The sequence below is a fragment of the Xyrauchen texanus genome, chromosome 19, assembly GCF_025860055.1.
Source record: "Xyrauchen texanus isolate HMW12.3.18 chromosome 19, RBS_HiC_50CHRs, whole genome shotgun sequence".
Taxonomy (NCBI): domain Eukaryota; kingdom Metazoa; phylum Chordata; class Actinopteri; order Cypriniformes; family Catostomidae; genus Xyrauchen; species Xyrauchen texanus.
Genome location: NC_068294.1, coordinates 8082642 through 8102958, shown reverse-complemented (window position 1 = coordinate 8102958; position 20317 = coordinate 8082642). Strand labels below are relative to the sequence as shown.

Sequence of the window (20317 nt, the reverse complement as noted above, 5' to 3'; positions counted from 1 at the left end):
GTAATGGGTGTTTTCTTTCAGCATTTTTTAACAGTACATTACAGTAATGAGAAGAATATTATATGCATTTTTCACATTATAATGTCAAGAACTAATGTTTTTCATTTTTTTTTTCATTTTTCACATTACAGTTATGAATATATTCAGTTTTCTTTATTTAATATTTTTCCACATTGCAGTAATAATAAATATTTATTATTTTTCACATTACAGTAATAAGAATTAATTGTTTGTTTTACTTTATAGTTATGAGAATGAGATTTGCTTTGAAGTTCTTCACATCACATTAATTACAATTATGTTTTGCATTTTTCCCATTAAAGTAATGGGACTGATTTTTTGCATTTCACATTACAAGTAATGAGTGAGGGGTTTTCTTTTTTTGCTTAATATCTCATAGAAATATGAATATCTTCACATCATTTCACATTACAGTAAAGAGATGTTGGGCTACTTAAATCTGATAAAAGGAGTTTAACACTGATTTCGACAGTTCACTGATTGGAGTAGCCCCAATTCACATACTGTCAGAACATGTTCTGCTTTCGAGAATAATGTACTTCTCAGACATAAAAGTGATGTTCTTTAAGTGCAGGTGAGTAGTATGAATACATTCCTGGACTCATACTTCACCAAGGAATGTGGACATTGTCCCCTGACCTGAATATATGCAGCAGAAACTCACCTACTGTTTTATGTATAGGGCCTGCTGAGGATTGGGACACTCTACTCTGTTGACATACATCTTTTGGCATACTATATAGTAGGGAATTTTGCATAGTTTGATACAGCCAACAAGTTGCATTTCACATTTCTCAGATAGCTACGTCCTTCTCTGTCAAACACACATTAGTGCAAGCAAGATGTTTAAATGGAAGACAAAAAGGGTGTTGTAAGCCAATCTGAAATATGAAGTATTAAGAAAATATAAGAACAAAGAGACTTATCACCTTGGGAACAAAATCATTTGTGTGCATGTTAGAAACTCAACACCCAAATTTTCGTATTATTTATTTATTTTTAATCTCCTAAATGTGATAGCAGGTAGCATATAAAGTGTTTTGGTTAAAGAAGCATCTTGGAATTCTACTAAAAATCTTTCAATTGTTTTACAAAAGTAAGTATAGTCAAACTGGCTTGTAACAACATAATGATGTCTATATTTTTACATTTCGGAGTACATTTCCTTTAAAGGAATAGTTCATGCAGAAATGAAAATTCTCTTATCATTTACTCACACTCACGCCATCCCAGATGTGTATAACTTTCTTCAGCAGAACACAGATTTTTAGAAGAATATTTCAGCTCTGTAGGTCCATACAATAAAGTAACAAATAAGTCAACAAGGTCTAAAACTTTGAAGCTCCAAAAAGCAAATAAAGGCAGCATAAAAGTAATCCATAAGACTCAAGTGGTTTTGTTTTACCATTAAGGTAGGTATATGTGGTGAAAAGCACAAAGAATGCAAATCACCAAAAACAAAATAGTGAAAAACCGAAAATAATGTGAAAGTGGAGATTTAGAGTGAAAAAGGACTTAAATATTGATCTGTTTCTCACCCACACCCATCATATCGCTTCTGAGGACAAGGATTTAACCACTGGAGTCTTATGGATTTCTTTTATGTGCTTTTTGGAACTTCAAAGTTGTGGACTATGTTGACTTGCTTTGTAAGGACCAACAGAGCTGAAATATTCTTCTAAAAATATTTTTTGTGTTCTGCAGAACAAAGTTATTCATACACAAATATGATTGCCATCCGATTTGCATGAGGGTGTGTAAATGATGAGATAATTTTCATTTTTGGGTGAACTATTCCTAAAATCTAAAGTCCTCAAGTAATGATTTTACAGCATGTTTTGGATACAAAGATCACAAATGTTAGTTTCTGTTAAACTGTTTATCTACTAACTAATCAGAGGAGATTTATCCTCACTTTGTTCCCAAGAAAAACAAATCAAAACACAAAGGCCTGTGAAATTGCATGGAACTTTTTTCCCCTCTGACAATAGAAAAGTGTTTGCTACCATCCTCAGTAGGAATACATTGTTAAAGAGTGTGTGCAACCTGCAGAAGTCACAAGGGCATAACATACTGTACACATGCACCTTCATCATGGTATTCCTGCAGTCTAAAAATGTGTGAAGTAGGAAGGACCTGGGCATGACCTGTAAAGACACTGATCAGTTTTTGGACACGATTATTGTCTGGTTGATTTCCCCCATCCATCCTTCAAGTGTTTCACTCAGAGAAGGACCGTGGATGTTGATGGAAGATGCTTTCTTTCTAATTTAAAAAAAAGAAAAATCGCACAAATCCTGTTAATGGTCATCAGAATGACCCATAAGCTCTCCCTCACTGTCAGTTATACCAGGTTTTGTAATGTAAACAATTGATATAACAAGTACAACCACGTGTGACAGCCTAGCATTTATAAAATAAACTTGAGGGACACGATCACATCCATTATACACAACAACCTACAGCTTCATGACAAACAAAAAAGTTCAATTAATTTCCATTGCTAAATGACAACAATGAGTGCTATGTCAGTTTAATTACTTTAAGATTATTTAGAATGTTTTAGTTACAAGATCATTATTATTAATCGTTAAGAGGTTAGACAGCACGACTGTCGATGAAATCTGAAGCTTGATTAAAAAATGTTATGCAGACATTATTTGCAAACAACAATTTAGAACACTCACACAATAATTAAATATACATTTCTAGTATTTCATTTAGAAGTTCAAATCATTAAGCTGTAAACGCAAGTTCTCTGAGGAATGTTCAGCCTTCATCCTGCAACCGTAACCATGACAACGCCTCAGAGTTGGGTGATGAGCTCGTCTCTTCCTCATGCCGCTTCGATGGAAGTGTCTCCATTTCTGCCCTGAGGCTGAGAAATCAAAACAGATACGAGACAGCGACCATTACACTTTATTATTTGAACCTTTTGGCCTTTTACAGATGTAGAAAGAGGAATTACGAAGTCAGAAAACCCAATAAATCAAAGGCTTTCTCAATGCGTTTGTTCCAACAATAAACAATATGCAGAAATGTTTCAGCAAATCAGTCAAGTTAGTGTTTAAATGATGTAAAAGAATAATTGTCATCACAATATTGTATGCTGATGGGGTTTTTTTCCTTCTGGGAATCACAAAAGAGAATTTTCATTTTTGGTTGAACTATTCCCCTAAACTGTTGAAATGATTTAAAAATGACTTTTTGCTTCACTATCATTACAGCCGTGGCCAAAAGTTTTGGCAGTGACATAGATTTTGTGTTTCCCAAAGTTTTCTGCTTCAGTTGTTGTTGTGTTGATTCACATTGTTTCTAGATTATTGTGCAGAGTGATCAGATGCATTTTAAATAATTGCAAAAAGCTTCATTGGCCAAAAAAATTATAATTAACTTTATCACAAAAACACAAATTTCACTGTTTTTTGGCCCTGGCACAAAATGACCAGCTAACATCATTTCACTAATCATATCAGCAGCACATGGGAAATTGTGAATGAGTACTAGTCTGGTGAAATCACTTTATATTATATTATTATTATAAGATTATAAGAGCAGACTGATTGCTATAAAAAGGAGGGAAGAAGTGCTTCCAATCATTGTGCTCATGTTAGGAATGGTTACCTCTTAAGAAAGACATGCAGCAATCATCACTTTGCATTAAAAATGTTTGAACAATGGCCTAGTGTCAAGAAGGGCAGCATAGAAGCCACTTCCCTCCAAGAAAAACATCAAGGATAGACTGAAATTCTGCAGGAAGTACAAGGATTGGACAGCAGAAGACTGGTGCAAAGTAATTTTCTCTGATGAAGCACCCTTCCGACTGTTTGGGAAACCTGGAAAATCGATAGTCCGGAGAAGAAAAGGTGAACGCTACCATGAATCCTGTGTCGTGCCAATAGTGAAGCATCCTGAGACCATCCATGTGTGGGGTTGATTTTCATCCAAGGGAGTGGGCTCTCTCACAATTCTGCCCAAAAACACTGCCATGAATAAAGAATGGTATCAAAACATCCGCAAGAGCATGATGGAGCACTATGTCACAAGGCAAGAGTGATAATGAAGTGGCTCGTGATCATTACATCTAACTTTTGGATCCGTAGCCAGGCAACTCCCCGGATCTTAATCCCATAGTGAACCTGTGGTCAATCCACAAAAGGCGAGTGGACAAGCAGAAGCCCACAAATTCTGATCAACTCCGAGCACTGATAAGGCAAGAATGGATCGTCATCAGTCAGGATTTGGCCCAGAAGCGGATACCAGCATTCCAGTGCGAATTGCAGAGGTTATGAAGAACAAGGGTCAAACACTGTAAATATTGACTCTCTGCATATATTGAATGTTTTTGGCAATAAAAGCCTTTAAAACTTATGAAACACTTATCATTGTTTTCCAGTATACCATAGAAACATGTGAATAAATAATCTACAAATACTGAAGCAGCAAATTTAGCAACCAAACAAAATTTATGTCACTTCTAATACCTTTGGCCACAGCTGTAGTCTGAAATACTGGTGTTGATTGATAATAAAGATTGATATAATGCATACATTGTTAGAGCTTTTTCTAAATAATGACCTTGACAAAGATGCGTGAAAGCAGGAAGCGGCGCAGTAGTTGAGGGGAGATGTTTGGAAAGCGCAGCAGGTTTATGTTTAGTTGAGGGAGGAGCTGATATCCCACCATCAGAGGATAGAAATTATATAACATCTCCTGCTCCGCACCTGGCAAGATCCTCATTCGCACCTGCACAAAGAAATGGATATTAATAATGATAAATGAATCATGATATACTATCGTTTATGGAAAAAGGGAGGCAAAAATGACTAAAATAAAAGGTCAGAGATTAAAGATTCTTAAACATTGTCCAAAATCTTTATTAATTTACACTTTGTATCATTGCTACAATATATATCATCATATCACCCAGCCCTAATTAGTAATATTATTATTATCATGAATAGTAATATATTAGAGCATTTTTAAGAGTACAACTGATCCGATACCAGTATCAAAATCAGGACATCGCTAATTCATACATCAACTGAATGTGTGTGAAAAAAATCATGAAGACATTGAAGCTCTTGGATCCTTCTGAACGGACCTGTTTGAGTCCACTAAACATGAAAGCATCGCTGGGCTCCACGCTGATCTCGACATCCTGAACCAACCCCGTGCGGTTCTCCAGATGATACCGAACAGGTAAAGACTCACGCACACGACCGAATGAGGGCAACTCTAGAACAAAAAGTGTAAAAGAACAAGGAGAATTAATGATAAGAATGCAACAGAATAAAACCACACAAGAGTGACTCCAATGACTGATTTGAACTCAAAGTTTATTTATTTATTTAATTTTAACACCATGTCAGCAACTAGGCTATTCACATGGCAAACGAGGGTTGATTTGAACTCAAAGATTGATTCGACTGACCTGCGTGCACATACATGGGGACGTTCTCTACATTCACATGTGGCAGAGTAATGTTTGTTCTCACCACTAATGTCTCAGTAAGTGCTGACTTTCTGGAAAACAAACAAAGAAAAATGTCCAAATATTTCTAAATATAATTAAATATGTCTCTCATTTTGATCAAATGTATTCTTGATCCATTTGATATTGTCACTGTTATTTTTGGAACCCAGCCCACCTGAATTGCTATTATATTATATTATATTATATTATTTTATGCAATAGGAATACATTTCTGTCCTAAATTGTTCACATTCAGACATTATTTTAAGGCTTATTTTAAACCCACATGCCCTTATTCCCCAAGAAGGAAGACCTTTGAGATTCTGTTAAAAACATATCTTCATTTTATCTCCACAGAGATAAAGGAAACAGGCAACCCCTCATCTGCGTCATTGCGTGTCATTAACAATGCATGTATGAATGAACCCACAATGACCAAGGAAATTTGCCATTACGTAACTGTTAAATTAAAGCGAAACCAGATTGCTTTGCGTTCATGTTCATGGGAATTTTGTGCGAACCTCCACAGATTGGCCGTGCATCAGAGCGTTTCAGAAGTGGTTCATCTTCCTGCGCTCTTGAAGACAAATAATTTACTTAATTGGACAGTAAATTGTGATTAGAATTTGAAATGCACAATTGCAGTTATCTCAAATAACTCAAAATAACCATTTAGACCGGAAAATAACCGAAATCAGACAATTATTTAATAATCGCGACAGGCCTTGAGCCGCCCCAAACTCATGCCATTGGATGAGCCAATGTTGCCATTTTAAGATGGACAAATGGACAAACAAAGGAATGTTACACTTTTAGATAAAATCAACCTATAAATGGCTTACCTATAGTTGACTGGGATACGAGAAAGAATATTAACATAAATAACACAACTTAAAAAACTAAATGAATGAACACCCTTTTTTGTTTATAACATTTACACTCCTTATAAGGCTGTTAAGTCTATTTTCATGGTGAAAAACAATACATGAAAGTGTTTATGGGTAAGGTTAACAGTGTAACTATATGTTGTTCTGCAAAATTCTTATAAGATTCACATTTGCTGCTACTGAGGTTGAGGTACGGTTAGGGTTTAGATCAGGGTTAGGTATATGGCTAACAGTGTAACTACAGATGTAATTAAAATCACTTACATAAATGTTATTGCAATGCAAAAACATGTACGTATATAGTAAGTTCACTGTATCAAATGCTTAGGTACATGGTAGTTAAATACACCTAATATAAATTAGATCAAAAGTCTCATAAGTTAATAGCATGAGAAAGGAAATGATATCATATTCAGTGAAACAAATGAAAGTTTTATGTTGTCAAAGGTTGTGTCATTGTTACCTCTTCCAGGAGATGGTGTACTGTCCAGAGGCCACAGTGCTGGTGCCATTTTGAACAGGAGGACATTTGAGCAGGAAACATTCACTTGCACACTCGCTAGTCTGCAGTGTGACTGGACACAACAGAAAGAATCACATCAGAGAACTGGAGGAACTCCTTTTCATCGTTCAATTCTGAGCAGAATATAGAAATATTGCTCTCACTATTACCCCAACGTTTAACAGCCAAAAAGCATTTCATAAGATTAATAATTGGTCTGTTTAAATCAGAGAGGTAGGGGTCAATTGCCTTAAAAGATGACCCTAATCTAAATCTGATAAAATAAATTTGTGCACAACTGCTGAATTTGACTTGTGCGCTTAGCCAAGACGTCCAGAATAATCTTTAGAAGAACAATCTGTGAGAGGTGTTATGCCTAACAAGCTAGAAGAAAATATCCCAGATTTTCTTTTCTCCCCTTTTCTCCCAAATTTGGAATGCACAATTCCCAATGTGCTCCAAGTCCTCGTGGTAGCGTAGTGATTCGCCTCAATCCGGGTGGCGGAGTATGAATCTCAGTTGCCTCCATGTCTGAGATCATCAATCCACACATCTTATCATGTGGCTTGTTGAGCACGTTACCGCGGATACATTGCGCAGGTAGGAGGCTCACACTATTCTCCGCAGCATTCGTGCACAACTCACCATGCGCCGCACTGAGAACCACATTATAGCTACCACGAGGAGGTTAACCCAACGTGACTTTACCCACCCTAGCAACCGGGCCAACTGGTTGCTTAGGAAGCCTGACTGGAGTCACTCAGCACACCCTGGATTCGAACTTGCTGAACTACCCAGGCCCCATATCCCAGTTTTAACTGTCCTTAGGCTTTTCTTCAATATCAGGTCAGTGGCAAATGTGCAGACTCCGGTCGCTTCCGGTTGCATTTGATATGGTAGAATGGGATTATCTTTTAAGATTTTGGAAATATACAGGTTCGGGAATAGTTTTATTGGATGGAATAAGTTACTTTATAGACACCCAGTAGCAGCGATACAAACAAATGTATACATTTCAGATTATTTTACTCTGGATAGGGGCACCCGGCAGGGTTGCCCTCATTCCCCATTATTGTTCTGTCTTGCCCTGGCACCATTAGCAGCCACGATAAGAAGGGAAGATGATTTTCCAGTGATGGAGGGAGGTGTGGCGCATAAACTTTTGCTTTACGCAGATGATATTTTATTTTTCGTCTCCGACCCCACTGGATCTATGCCTTGCCCCCTCAGGATACACAGTAATTTGATCTAAATCCGAAACTTTGGCTATGACAGTATACTGTCCAGTAACAGCTTTTCAGCCAGGCGCCTTTCAGTTGCCCAAACAGAGTCACTTAAAATTTTATTCCCAGCAAATTTGTATTCCCAGTTAATTTTAACCCTTTAATAAAAATGTTTTCGAGTGATGTGGGCAGGTGGGCTTCATTACATTTATCTATGATTTGGAAGGTTAATGTTATTAAAATGAATTGTATTCCAGAATTAAACTACCTGCTACAGTCTCTCCCTGTAGAGGTCCCCCTCTTTTATTTTAAGCAATTTGATAGCATAGCGAAGTCCTTTATTTGGAATGGTAAACGTCCCAGATTACATTTCAGTAAGTTACATAGGCCGATTAACAAATATTATTATGTATTCGGTCTCAGACATTTGGCTCATTTGTCGCTTCCACCTGAGAGTTTTGTATTAAACAGGAAGTTCTTGCCCTTATTTCTACATTGCAAAGCTTTTCTATCAAACTAACTGGAGAAGTTACCACACATTGGCACTTGGTATGGACAAAAGTGTCCAGAGTGTTTAATTCTGACATTTATTTAAATGTTGCCTTAAGCATATGGCTGAACCCTAAATTATGGATTAATAAGTCCCCTTTCTGCTGGTCAGAGTGGATTGTGAGGGGGGTTACTACATTCGGTGACCTGAGAGTGGAGTGTTGAGATCCTTTGAAAATTTGGTTCAACATTTTAGGATTACCAGATCTCAGTTCTTTAGTTATTTACAGCTGCACCACCTGCACTGTACTATTTTTGTAGCATACACCCCCCTAAAGCGGCAGATATTCTGGGAATGGTGATTACTGCTTTTGTAAAAGGTCATGAGGCATCAGTGTATTACTCCCTATTAATTCAGAGTCTGGGGGACGGAGCTTCAACTTCTCTAAAGAGAAGATTTAAACTTGGTATTGGAGGAGGGAGTGTGGGCTAGGATTCTAAAAAACACCTGTCAAGTCTACATCTAGAGATGCAAGGGTGCACCTTATGCAATTCAAGATTTTACATTGATTCTATTGGACCCCCTCTAGATTGTATAGGCTTGGTCTTAAAGACACACCCACATGCTGGCGATGTCAATCAGAAGATGGAGACACAACCCATGTTTTTTGGTGGTGTGCTAAGATCCAAGAATTTTGGTTGAGGGTTCAGAGATTTGTGTGTGGTATTAGGCATTCAAATTTCATTTCGCCCCAGACTCCATATTTTAGGAGATGGAGCAGTCATCAATATAGAGAACAAACACGTAAAAAATTGGGTCCTAACCAGTGTCATGATCACCAGGCAAATAGTTTTAAGGGGATGGAAGTCAGCAGGAGCATCCCAATAGTGGGGGTTAAATATTGATTATGTGTATATACACCGGTCAAAAGTTTTGAAACACTTTTGAATTTTTTTTCTCCACATTCTAGAATAATAGTAAAGTCATCAAAACTATGGAATAACATAAATGGAAATATGGGAATTATGTTGTGACTACACAAAATCCAAAATAAATCAAAACTGTGTTTTATTTTAGCATCTTCAAAGTAGTCACCCTTTGCCTAGAATTTCTTGACATTTTCTCAACCAACATCTTGACGAGTCACCCTGGGATGCTTTTTAAACCATCTATGTTGGGCACTTATTGGTAATGCTTTTCTTTATTATTTCAAATCCAGTTAAAAATGTTTTAATGATTTGTAATTAAATTAATATGTTAAACTAATTTCAAACATTTAAGCATACGCCTTCAGATGAAAAGATTTTTATAATCATGAGAAACATTTAAGTCAAGTGTTTCAAAACTTTTGACCAGAAGTGTATGTTTAGTTTTTCTTTGTTTAATATATGAATCAATAAAAAAATTGTAATTACTGTCCTGCTGTGTGACACTAAAGAGACCTAAAGGTCAAATGCTAATAGTCAGCCATACAGCTATATAATGCCCATTCAGTTTCAATTTTCCTGCAGTGTGAAATGCTAAATGACAAAACTACTTTAAACAGCATTTTCCAAATTGTATTATGATTGAGCAAGCAGATTCTTTGACCTCATATTAATTTAAAATTTTTTAAATTAATTTGTCACACCACAGGATGATTAAAAATGAACTAGTGAAATTAAAAGTAGAGCTGTGAATTAACAAGTCAATCGCACAGTTTTCTGCGATTAATCATGGAACATTGAGACAAACTATAAAGTAAATATATTTATGATTATATTTTATTGTTTTAAAAAAACGTATTAGTCATTTAAATATGTACATGCTAAAATGTTCAGATTTTCTTTTGCAGATAGAGGTAATTAGACACATTTTTACAGGTATAAATATTTGAGAAATGTATAAGTTAACACACCATTAAATCAGTAATATGCTGTAATTAAAAGTTGGGCAAAATGTATTAAAGCATTGAGAATAATAACGATAAGAGTAACTTTAGTTTTGAAAACACAACTATTAAAAGGAAACGCGTTCTCTTACCTCCTTCCACTTGACTCTGGGACTGATCAAGGGCTGTCATACTGGAGGCTAGCTGTACTTCACTGTTCACCAGCTCAATTGGCCACGGTGATGCGCTCAAAGTATCCATCATCAGCAGGAATGGGATGTCCACATACACGCGCTCTAAATGCTCAAACTGACACACATCACTGATTACCAAAAAAACATGTGATTATATCTGCGAACATTTGAACAACTCACAATCGAGGTCAAAACTGTTGAAATATAAATATCATCCATTACTGTTGATGAGCATGGCAGTCTTACCTTACTGGACACAAACTTTACAGCCACTTCAAAGGGAACAACCGTTTCTACTGTAACAGTTTCATCCTACAGGTCAAGAACAAACAATACAACTGTGAATGAAACTGCAGAATTGTGTAATGATTAATGAACAGTTGAATCAACATTATATCATGAACTTAATCTTAACAAAACATTTGCAATGGAGCTGTTTAGCTATGAGGTCAATTTGTAGGTGAACCCGGAAGGCTAGTTCGCAATGGGTTGTCTCTGAAATTTCCAATGACTTAAATAAAGTTTGTTGTAAACATTACTTGGACATTTTGTTCTGAATTTAGAAGCAGCCATGTTTTCAAAAAATTTATGTTGCAAACAAGTTGCTATATACAATAGACCTTATTTTCCTGTAAAACTGCCATTACAAAAACCCATAGAGATATCCAGATGGAGCTCCTATCCGTTTCTTTAGACTTCAACATGAACAGCTCTATTGCGGTCTTTGTTTTGTTGACAGGGTTTTAGGGTGTTGCATACTTTATGACATTTGCAGGTGATGTCTTTGCCTTCAACCGTGGCACTAACCGAATAACCCACATGAAACAAGAATATTCTGGATCCAGTGCTCACACAGTGGATATACAGGGGCTTCACAATCTGACATAGAAGAAACACATACACATCATTATACTGGAGTCAAGATCAGTTCAATCACAGACATCTGTGGAAGGATGCTGTACCTTCTGGCCAGGCTGCAAGTCACCAAGCGGAATGTCAGGAAGCAGGGCGGGGTGAGAATCATCACACACCTCAGACCCATTTAGAGTGATTTGGGTTGTCTGTGTGAGATTGGCATCTTGACCTATATGAAACAATAAAAACACACACACACACACACACACACACACACACACACACACACACACACACACACACACACACACACACACACACACACACACACACACACACGTTGTGTTTCCATGTTTTATGGGGATTTTCCATAGACATAATGGTTTTTATACTGTACAAACTTTATATTCTATCCCCTAAACCTAACCCTACCCCTAAACCTAACCCTCACAGAAAACATTCTGCATTTTACATTTTCAAAAACATAATTTAGTATGATTTATAAGCTGTTTTCCTCATGGGGACCGACAAAATGTCCCCACAAGGTCAAAAATTTCGGGTTTTACTATCCTTATGGGGACATTTGGTCCCCACAAAGTGATAAATACACGCTCACACACACACACACACACACACACACACACACACACACACACACACACACACACACGTGAGCTCAAAGCAATTTGTTAGCATTTCGGTACAATTCAAAGCGTATACCGAAAAACAAGGTGTTTGATAGGCTTGTTGTTTTATCAGTACTTACCTGGTTTGAGGCCAGCAGTGAGTTTGATGTCTTTGGCCACAGTGTCCTCCTCTGATTGGATGGTGACAGTCATGCAGTACATCTCATTGGTCAGTGCTGGAGGCTCGTGGGTCAACTGTACAGAGATCCTGGGCACTCGAGATATGATCCTACAGGGCAAGATGCAAAGGGAAACTTCAATGTTTATGTTTATCAATTTCAACACAGAAGGCAGGCAAGAACACCTGAAGCTCCTTTGATAAAGGTAATAGACTAAAATAACGGATGATTCTGCTTGACATGTTGCGTTAGTGTTTAAATTAAACTTCAACCTCATCTGGGAGAAACAGCTCAGCATTTTTTATTTTTTTTTTCACGCTTTTAGTTTTTTCTGAATAGTTGCACATCATTATCTTGCAGTAGCACACTGACATAGTAATTGATGTGTGTCATGAAACAGAGACTCTCCCCTTCAAATCCAAAAAACGTGATCACAGAAGACACATTTAATCAACCATGTGTGTAACCTGACCCCATGTGATCGGATCACCCGAGACGCATCGTAATACCAGGTGTGGTTTTTAATGAGCCTAATTTACATAGAAATGAGGAGTGTTTGCGTGGAATGGAATGACATGACTTAATTTAAATATTAAAGACCCACTAAACTTGATTGTGGGTGGTTAGTGAATAAGATGCATACATTTGCGCTGAAATACCACGCACAAAAGTCTACCCCTCTAATTTTCAGTTCATGCACCACACAAATGTTTTCATTGAATATCTCGACCTCTGGACTAGAAGCTCAATCTAGGTGTCATTAGAAAGCTGAGATCCTCCCCTTTGCGATGATGTGTAACATTTTATTATCAACAGTCGATAACATATTTTACCGATGATTTGATTAGCATGCATTTCCTACTGGACCACATTTTTGTTCTGGACATCTAAGATATAATATTAGATTATTCACACAAACAAGCTCACAGACAAGTAAAACATTTAAAACTTCCTAAAGGTAAAAGCAGATATAAAGTTGAGCTATTTGGAGATTACAATAGCAGTGATCAGAGCATAAAAGGGACGTTTGTATTTGATGTCTTAAAGATATATTTCACTTTGTGATTCTTTTGAAAATCTTTCAAACTGTGGTATTAGGGCAAAACAAAATATACAGTCACATTTCATATATGATTTGTCTATTTAAGTGCTATTTGAAAGACTTTCATATTCATTTGAATATTTCTACTACATAACCTCTAGGTGGCGCTGATTTGAGATGCAAATGTTTTTTAGGCCTTATTTTGTTAATTTATGTACATAAATGCAGAATTGGTGATCTATGAAAAGTTCAGATTCGAAGCTTTCAAACAATACTACATATGCCTGACTTCCTGTATGTATTTGGAGACTCGAACATATTAAGCGTAAACTTTCTTTGTGACATAGCGCCCCCTTTTGGACCTGCTGGCCGATTCGCAGAGTTGAAGAGGTTTACTTTTTACCAAATTGAGCTTTTTATATGCTATATTTAATGTACAGACCACTTTTCACGATCCAATGAATTCTTGATGGATTGAAATGTGTTTCTGATGCAGATTCTCATTGACTTCAGCAATATTAACTATCCATTTAAAACAAATATTTGTGGATCTAAAGTCACTTTGGACTGACAGCCACATACTAGATCCTGTTAGTTATGGAAACATTATTATTTATTTTTTATATGATATTAACTTACATAGTGCTAGACTGTATGGACACAGTGTCCCAGTCCACTTGCTGTTTTGGGAGGCATGATCTCTTTTTAAAGGAGCGGAAGGCCTGTAAAGCCTCCTGGGAGGAGGCCGCATCCCCCCAGCCGCCCCGCCAGTTCAGATACACGTAACGACCCGTCTCTCTTCCTAACATAAGCCCCACAGACGTGATCTGAAAGACATTTGGAAAAGAAAAAATAAGAAAAATCACACAAATATACAGTGCCCTCAAAAAGTATTTAGATACTTATGGCACACTTGTAAAATGTGTGAATGTCTACGCGCCATATAACAAAATATTAAACCAAGGTCTGTTAATTTGAAAGATAGCACAAACACACTGTTAGAAAAACAAAGTTTGTTAGGTTTCAAAAACGAATTACAAAGAGAGGTGCTCTGCATGTTTAGTTTAAAAAATATGTCTCAGACTTTATTATTTAAAATTTTTATTTTTTTTATAGGTGACAATATTGATAAAGGAACAGCACTCCATGCTTCTATATTTTACCTCTATCTTCTTTCCAACATCTTCAGTTTTGGCTACAAATTTGAAGCAGTACTTGCGGGTTTTTCCGGGAACAAAACACATGTTCTCCTGGGTGGAAAGCTCTAGTATATCCTTATCTTTCGAGGCGTCCTCCAGCGAGCAGTACTGATTATACTCCTACATTTCAATAAACAAATAAAGATGTCATGGAGTATAACATGCGTGTATAAGGTGTGTATACGTGTATCAGGTGTTCTGTACCTGGTTGCTTAGGATGACACACAGCTTTGAGAAGCGCACAGGATGTGGGCAGTCAGCTCTTAAATAGACGTGTAGCTGGACAGGTTCATCAATGTGGAAACTAGGAGACAGGAACTTGGCTTTGCACTGAACTGAGAGAAAGACGTTTAAGTAAACAGATGATGACTTTTTATGAAAAGTCAAAACATCTACTTTGTGTTCCACGGAAGAAAGTCATACAGGTTATAAACGATATGAGGGTGTGCAAATGATGACAACATTTTCATTTTTGGTGAAGCTCTGTCAACAGCATCTGTGCATACTGAGAACTACCCACAGACAATAACTTGTTCTTCAGTTTGTAAAATAAAAAAAATCAGGTGTACAGTACAATAATAAAATAAAATGGAAGCCTATGGGGCATCTGACATTCTATAGCTTGGAATTATTTAAAATAACAGCTTAGTCCCACTGTCGACATATGTGGACATCAACTTTTTAGGAAAACTATTAGCTCTATGTTTTTTAGCATGTTTATTAGGTCCTACTAGTTACAAATCAAAAAGGGAAATGGAAAATGCACTCCGCAATCATGCTCGGGTCTCAGGAGGTTAAATTATAAAGTTATATAGTTAGTATAAAGTTATGTTTTACAGACAAATTTCCTGTGCATGGGATTCTTCTCAAATCATCCCTTTCTCAATCTCAATCCCTTTCTGGTATTCTTGTGAGTATCATGTGAACGTTACTGGTTACAGGCTTTTCATGGTCATGATTTGTAAGGTCAAGATGTGATGAGGAGGGGGACGTGTCCAGGCCGTGATGACCGGATGCCTGGCCCCCTTGGGATGGCAGTGGCTCCTTCGATCCTGGTGGACAGCAGCGGGCTCCTTCGCTCCTGGCGGCCAGCAGCGGGCTCCTTCGCTTTCTGGTGGCCAGCAGCGGGCTCCCCCGCCCCGTGCTGGATGGCAGTGAGCTCCATACGACTCCTCGGGGGACGGTAGCAAGCTCCACGGGACTCCTCGGGGGGACGGCAGCGAGCTCCACGCGACTCCTGGCGAACTGCTCCAGTACCACCGCACCATATGTCCTCTGTGTCACGATCCTCCAACAGCGGTGGGGGCTATCCAACAGTGCATGCCTCCTCCCTCCTGGTTTTAAACACCAATGTAGCAAGGTTCTTAAGATGGGCAAGGAGGAGGCGGGAACCAGCTGAACAGTCAACATTAAACTTTAATAGCAAACTGAACTCAAACATAAACTACAAAACAAACAAAGAAGCAAATGCACAGCTTTGTGCGTCTCTTCCTCTCTTGAACTGGCGTCTCTGGCCCCCCTTATCTCTCTCACACTGATTAGTCACCTCAGCACCAGGCGTGCATCATCACGGCCCGTCCCGGCCACGCCACCCTCCCTGATACACTCCTCCTCCTCCACCAGATTCAGGCCAGGGAGACCTCCAGAAAAAAAAAGTAAGTCTTCTTTGAGTACTTACCAAAGGGCACATAGTCCTGGACATCAATGGTAATCTCATTGTTGCCGGCCAGAGAGATGCGGTCACTCCAGAGAGACTGGGCCGCCTTTACTGAGACTATGTCACAGTCTGATTCAGGCTCCGGGACTTCATTCTGACAATCCATGAAATACACAGGACATCTTTTTACATAATTCTGTAAGCTGACTTGGTAAGAAAATGTCAATGTAACGTAACTAAAATACAACTAATAAAAACATTTTTTTAAAAATCAGACAAAATCATGAATATCAAGAAACAAGATTTTCAGGTATATCGCCCATCCCTTCTACTACTATATTTCCATACAAACCATGAGCACTTTAATCAGATTTTTCTCGATCCTGGACTTCTGCTCTTCAGAAAGTATAGAGGCTGAAAAACACACACCCAAGAAAAACACACACACACACACACACACACACACACACACACACACACACACACACACACACACACACACACACACACGTTAACCAGAGTCACTTTTGCATTAATGAAGAATGGAGTGTATGGATCAATAAGGGTGTTCATTTACCTCTGCCCACCAGCTCCAAAGAGTAGGTGATGTAATCCTTGACCTTACCCATGAGGTAAGAGCACTTCAGAGCCGTGCACAGGATCGACGTGAGCAGAGACCACCAGCGCTCCGTACGATAGTCACACATCACATAATCTAACAGCCTAGAAAACACACACACACTTATATCTAACAGCTAAAAGCCCTTAACAAGACCATAACTAAAAAATCATTGAAGACAGGCATAGGCACAGTTCTAGCTGTATTCTGAATTCAACTCACTTTAATGCTTTGGTGTAGTCTTTTGCATGATAATATTCCTCACCCATCTGAACCACTGCAAAAACAGAGATAAAGCAAGAATGCCTGACATATGTACAAGTGACAATCAATTTCTGAGATGAACAGCACTGGACAGTATATTTCAAGTTTTTCTAAGCAATAAAATAAAGAAATGACAGTCATGTAGCACTCACTGAGATGGCTCTTCATTCGAGGACACTTGTACTTCTTAAACTGGGTGACAGCATTACTGAGGAGAGCAATGATCAACTCCTGACAGGAGAAATAAACATAAACAAAAATTAGGAGATATACCGCACATATTCAACTTTAAAATGTAACACACCACCAGTTACACCTCATTCTCAAACTCATTCTTCATTACTATTTTACAAGAAGTCAAAACTAGGAAATGGCACAAATGGAAGTTATGCAGTGATCAAAAAATCTTAGATAAATCACAACTATATTATACAACAATTAGTGTCAGTGCCCTAATCTGATTGGACAAGCAGTTTCAATGTATATTTTTCTACAAAACTTAAAGCATTTAAGCATAAGCCTTTAGATCAAAAGGTTTTTAAGAACATGAGAAACATTCAACAATTCAGTCGTGTGTTCAGACCTTTAAATGGTAATTTAACTGCTACTGCAAGAGCTACAGTATGTAAAATAAAAGAAAATGTTTCACCGAATGAAGCACAACTCTCTCCTTCACTTGAAGAGCAAGGATGCCTTGTTTCTCTTTCTCAGGGTCAGGAGGATCAATGCCTGGGGGTAAAAAAAAAAAAAAAACTTCATAAACCCTCATAAAAGACTGTAAACTCACAAGGTTGTTGTTGTTGTACATGATAGCAACAGTTTTTATGGCATTATTATTGATAAATAATAAAGCTTTCCTGGTTCATGATTTCAAAATAAATTAAAAAAAATGTGAGTATATATATATTCTCTGTTGACTTCTCTTATAAACAAGACATTTCCATCAACAGAACTGCCGCTCACTGGATGTATTTTGTTTTTAGCATCATTCGGAGTAAATTATAAAGACTGTTGTGTGTGAAAATCCAAGAAGATCAGCAGTTACCAATTACAAGCAGTTATAAAACAGAAATACCCAAACCAGCACATCTGGCACCAACAATCATGCCACAATTCAAATCCCCATTCTGATGGATGCTGTGAAAATTATCTGAAGCTCCTGACCCATATCTGCATAATTTTATGCACTGCACTGCTGCCACACGATTGGCTAATTAGGTAATCGCATGGATGATTGTTGGTTCCAGACGGGCTGGTTTGAGTATTTCTGTAACTGCTGATCATCTGGGATTTCCACACACAACAGTCTCTAGAATTTACTCTGAATGGTGCATAAAGCAAAAAGCATCCAGTGAGGGGCAGTTCTGTGGATGGAAATGCGTTGAGAAGAGAGGTCAACAGAGAATAGCCAGACTGGTTTGAACTGACAAAGTCTACAGTAACTCAGATAATCACTCAGCGTGCTATTCCGAGAATGAATCTATTTAAAATGGTGGCGTCTTGAGCGAAAAAGTTACTCTTATGTTAGGATAAATTACATCTTATTTTAATAAAGTAAAAATGACAGTAATGATTATATTGTTACTGAAATTTTAAAATGAGTATTTGCTGAATATAAGCAACTTGTGCTTGGTTACATTTTTCTATATAATTTTATTGAACCCCCCTTTGAAATCCATATATCAAATATGATACCACTGGCTTTTGAGACATATCTCTCAATCATCATTATATTACATTCATGCCCACCACATATACACTCACCTAAAGGATTATTAGGAACACTATACTAATACTGTGTTGGACCCCCTTTCGCCTTCAGAACTGCCTTAATTCTATGTGGCATTGATTCAACAAGGTGCTGAAAGCATTCTTTAGAAATGTTGGTCCATATTGATAGGATAGCATCTTGCAGTTGATGGAGATTTGTGGGATGCACATCCAGGGCACGAAGCTCCCGTTCCACCACATCCCAAAGATGCTCTATTGGGTTGAGATCTGGTGACTGTGGGGGCCATTTTAGTACAGTGAACTCATTGTCATGTTCAAGAAACCAATTTGAAATGATTCGAGCTTTGTGACATGGTGCATTATCCTGCTGGAAGTAGCCATCAGAGGATGGGTACATGGTGGCCATAAAGGGATGGACATGGTCAGAAACAATGCTCAGGTAGGCCGTGGCATTTAAACGATGCCCAATTGGCACTAAGGGGCCTAAAGTGTGCCAAGAAAACATCTCCACACCATTACACCACCACCACCAGCCTGCACAGTGGTAACAAGGCATGATGGATTCATGTTCTCATTCTGTTTACGCCAAATTCTGACTCTACCATCTGAATGTCTCAACAGAAATCGAGACTCATCAGACCAGGCAACATTTTTCCAGTCTTCAACTGTCCAATTTTGGTGAGCTCTTGCAAATTGTAGCCTCTTTTTCCTATTTGTAGTGGAGATGAGTGGTACCTGGTGGGGTCTTCTGCTGTTGTAGCCCATCCGCCTCAAGGTTGTGCGTGTTGTGGCTTCACAAATGCTTTGCTGCATACCTCGGTTGTAACGAGTGGTTCTTTCAGTCAAAGTTGCTCTTCTATCAGCTTGAATCATTCGGCCCATTCTCCTCTGACCTCTAGCATCAACAAGGCATTTTCGCCCACAGGACTGCCGCATACTGGATGTTTTTCCCTTTTTACACCATTCTTTGTAAACCCTAGAAATGGTTGTGCGTGAAAATCCCAGTAACTGAGCAGATTGTGAAATACTCAGACCGGCCCGTCTGGCACCAACAACCATGCCACGCTCAAAATTGCTTAAATCACCTTTCTTTCCCATTCTGACATTCAGTTTGGAGTTCAGGAGATTGTCTTGACCAGGACCACACCCCTAAATGCATTGAAGCAACTGCCATGTGATTGGTTGATTAGATAATTGCATTAATGAGAAATTGAACAGGTGTTCCTAATAATCCTTTAGGTGAGTGTATACATACATATATATATATATATTTATTCACACACAAACACACACAACAGTTAGTTCTGGTCCTCAAATCTGATTGGACGAGAGACGTTCCATGAGCACTGATGGTTTGACAGGATCAGCACTCAGACGCTTCTCTGTGTGTATCACTCCACTTGTGTTCATGCTGTTCTAAACATATACATTGTTCATATACATTGTTTCTAAACATCTGTTTTGACATATACATAATATAAG

General features: G+C 38.0%; 1 protein-coding gene across 1 annotated transcript in view; it reads right to left on the bottom strand.

The window, feature by feature from the left end:
* Positions 1 to 854: 854 nt before the first annotated feature.
* Positions 855 to 20317, bottom strand: part of LOC127659460 (trafficking protein particle complex subunit 11-like) — a 37217-nt gene continuing 17754 nt past the window's right edge. The window contains exons 12-30 of the mRNA XM_052149296.1: positions 17754 to 17833; positions 17257 to 17335; positions 17063 to 17117; positions 16799 to 16944; positions 16574 to 16635; positions 16243 to 16375; positions 14769 to 14899; positions 14529 to 14684; positions 14005 to 14192; positions 12285 to 12433; positions 11626 to 11747; positions 11423 to 11542; positions 10910 to 10975; positions 10622 to 10778; positions 6848 to 6959; positions 5456 to 5547; positions 5126 to 5259; positions 4600 to 4767; positions 855 to 2899 (exon numbers count right to left, since the gene is read on the bottom strand). Of these exons, the coding sequence (XP_052005256.1) occupies positions 2858 to 2899; positions 4600 to 4767; positions 5126 to 5259; positions 5456 to 5547; positions 6848 to 6959; positions 10622 to 10778; positions 10910 to 10975; positions 11423 to 11542; positions 11626 to 11747; positions 12285 to 12433; positions 14005 to 14192; positions 14529 to 14684; positions 14769 to 14899; positions 16243 to 16375; positions 16574 to 16635; positions 16799 to 16944; positions 17063 to 17117; positions 17257 to 17335; positions 17754 to 17833 (2192 nt within the window). The 3' untranslated portion in view covers positions 855 to 2857. The remainder of the gene's footprint in view (positions 2900 to 4599; positions 4768 to 5125; positions 5260 to 5455; positions 5548 to 6847; positions 6960 to 10621; positions 10779 to 10909; positions 10976 to 11422; positions 11543 to 11625; positions 11748 to 12284; positions 12434 to 14004; positions 14193 to 14528; positions 14685 to 14768; positions 14900 to 16242; positions 16376 to 16573; positions 16636 to 16798; positions 16945 to 17062; positions 17118 to 17256; positions 17336 to 17753; positions 17834 to 20317) is intronic.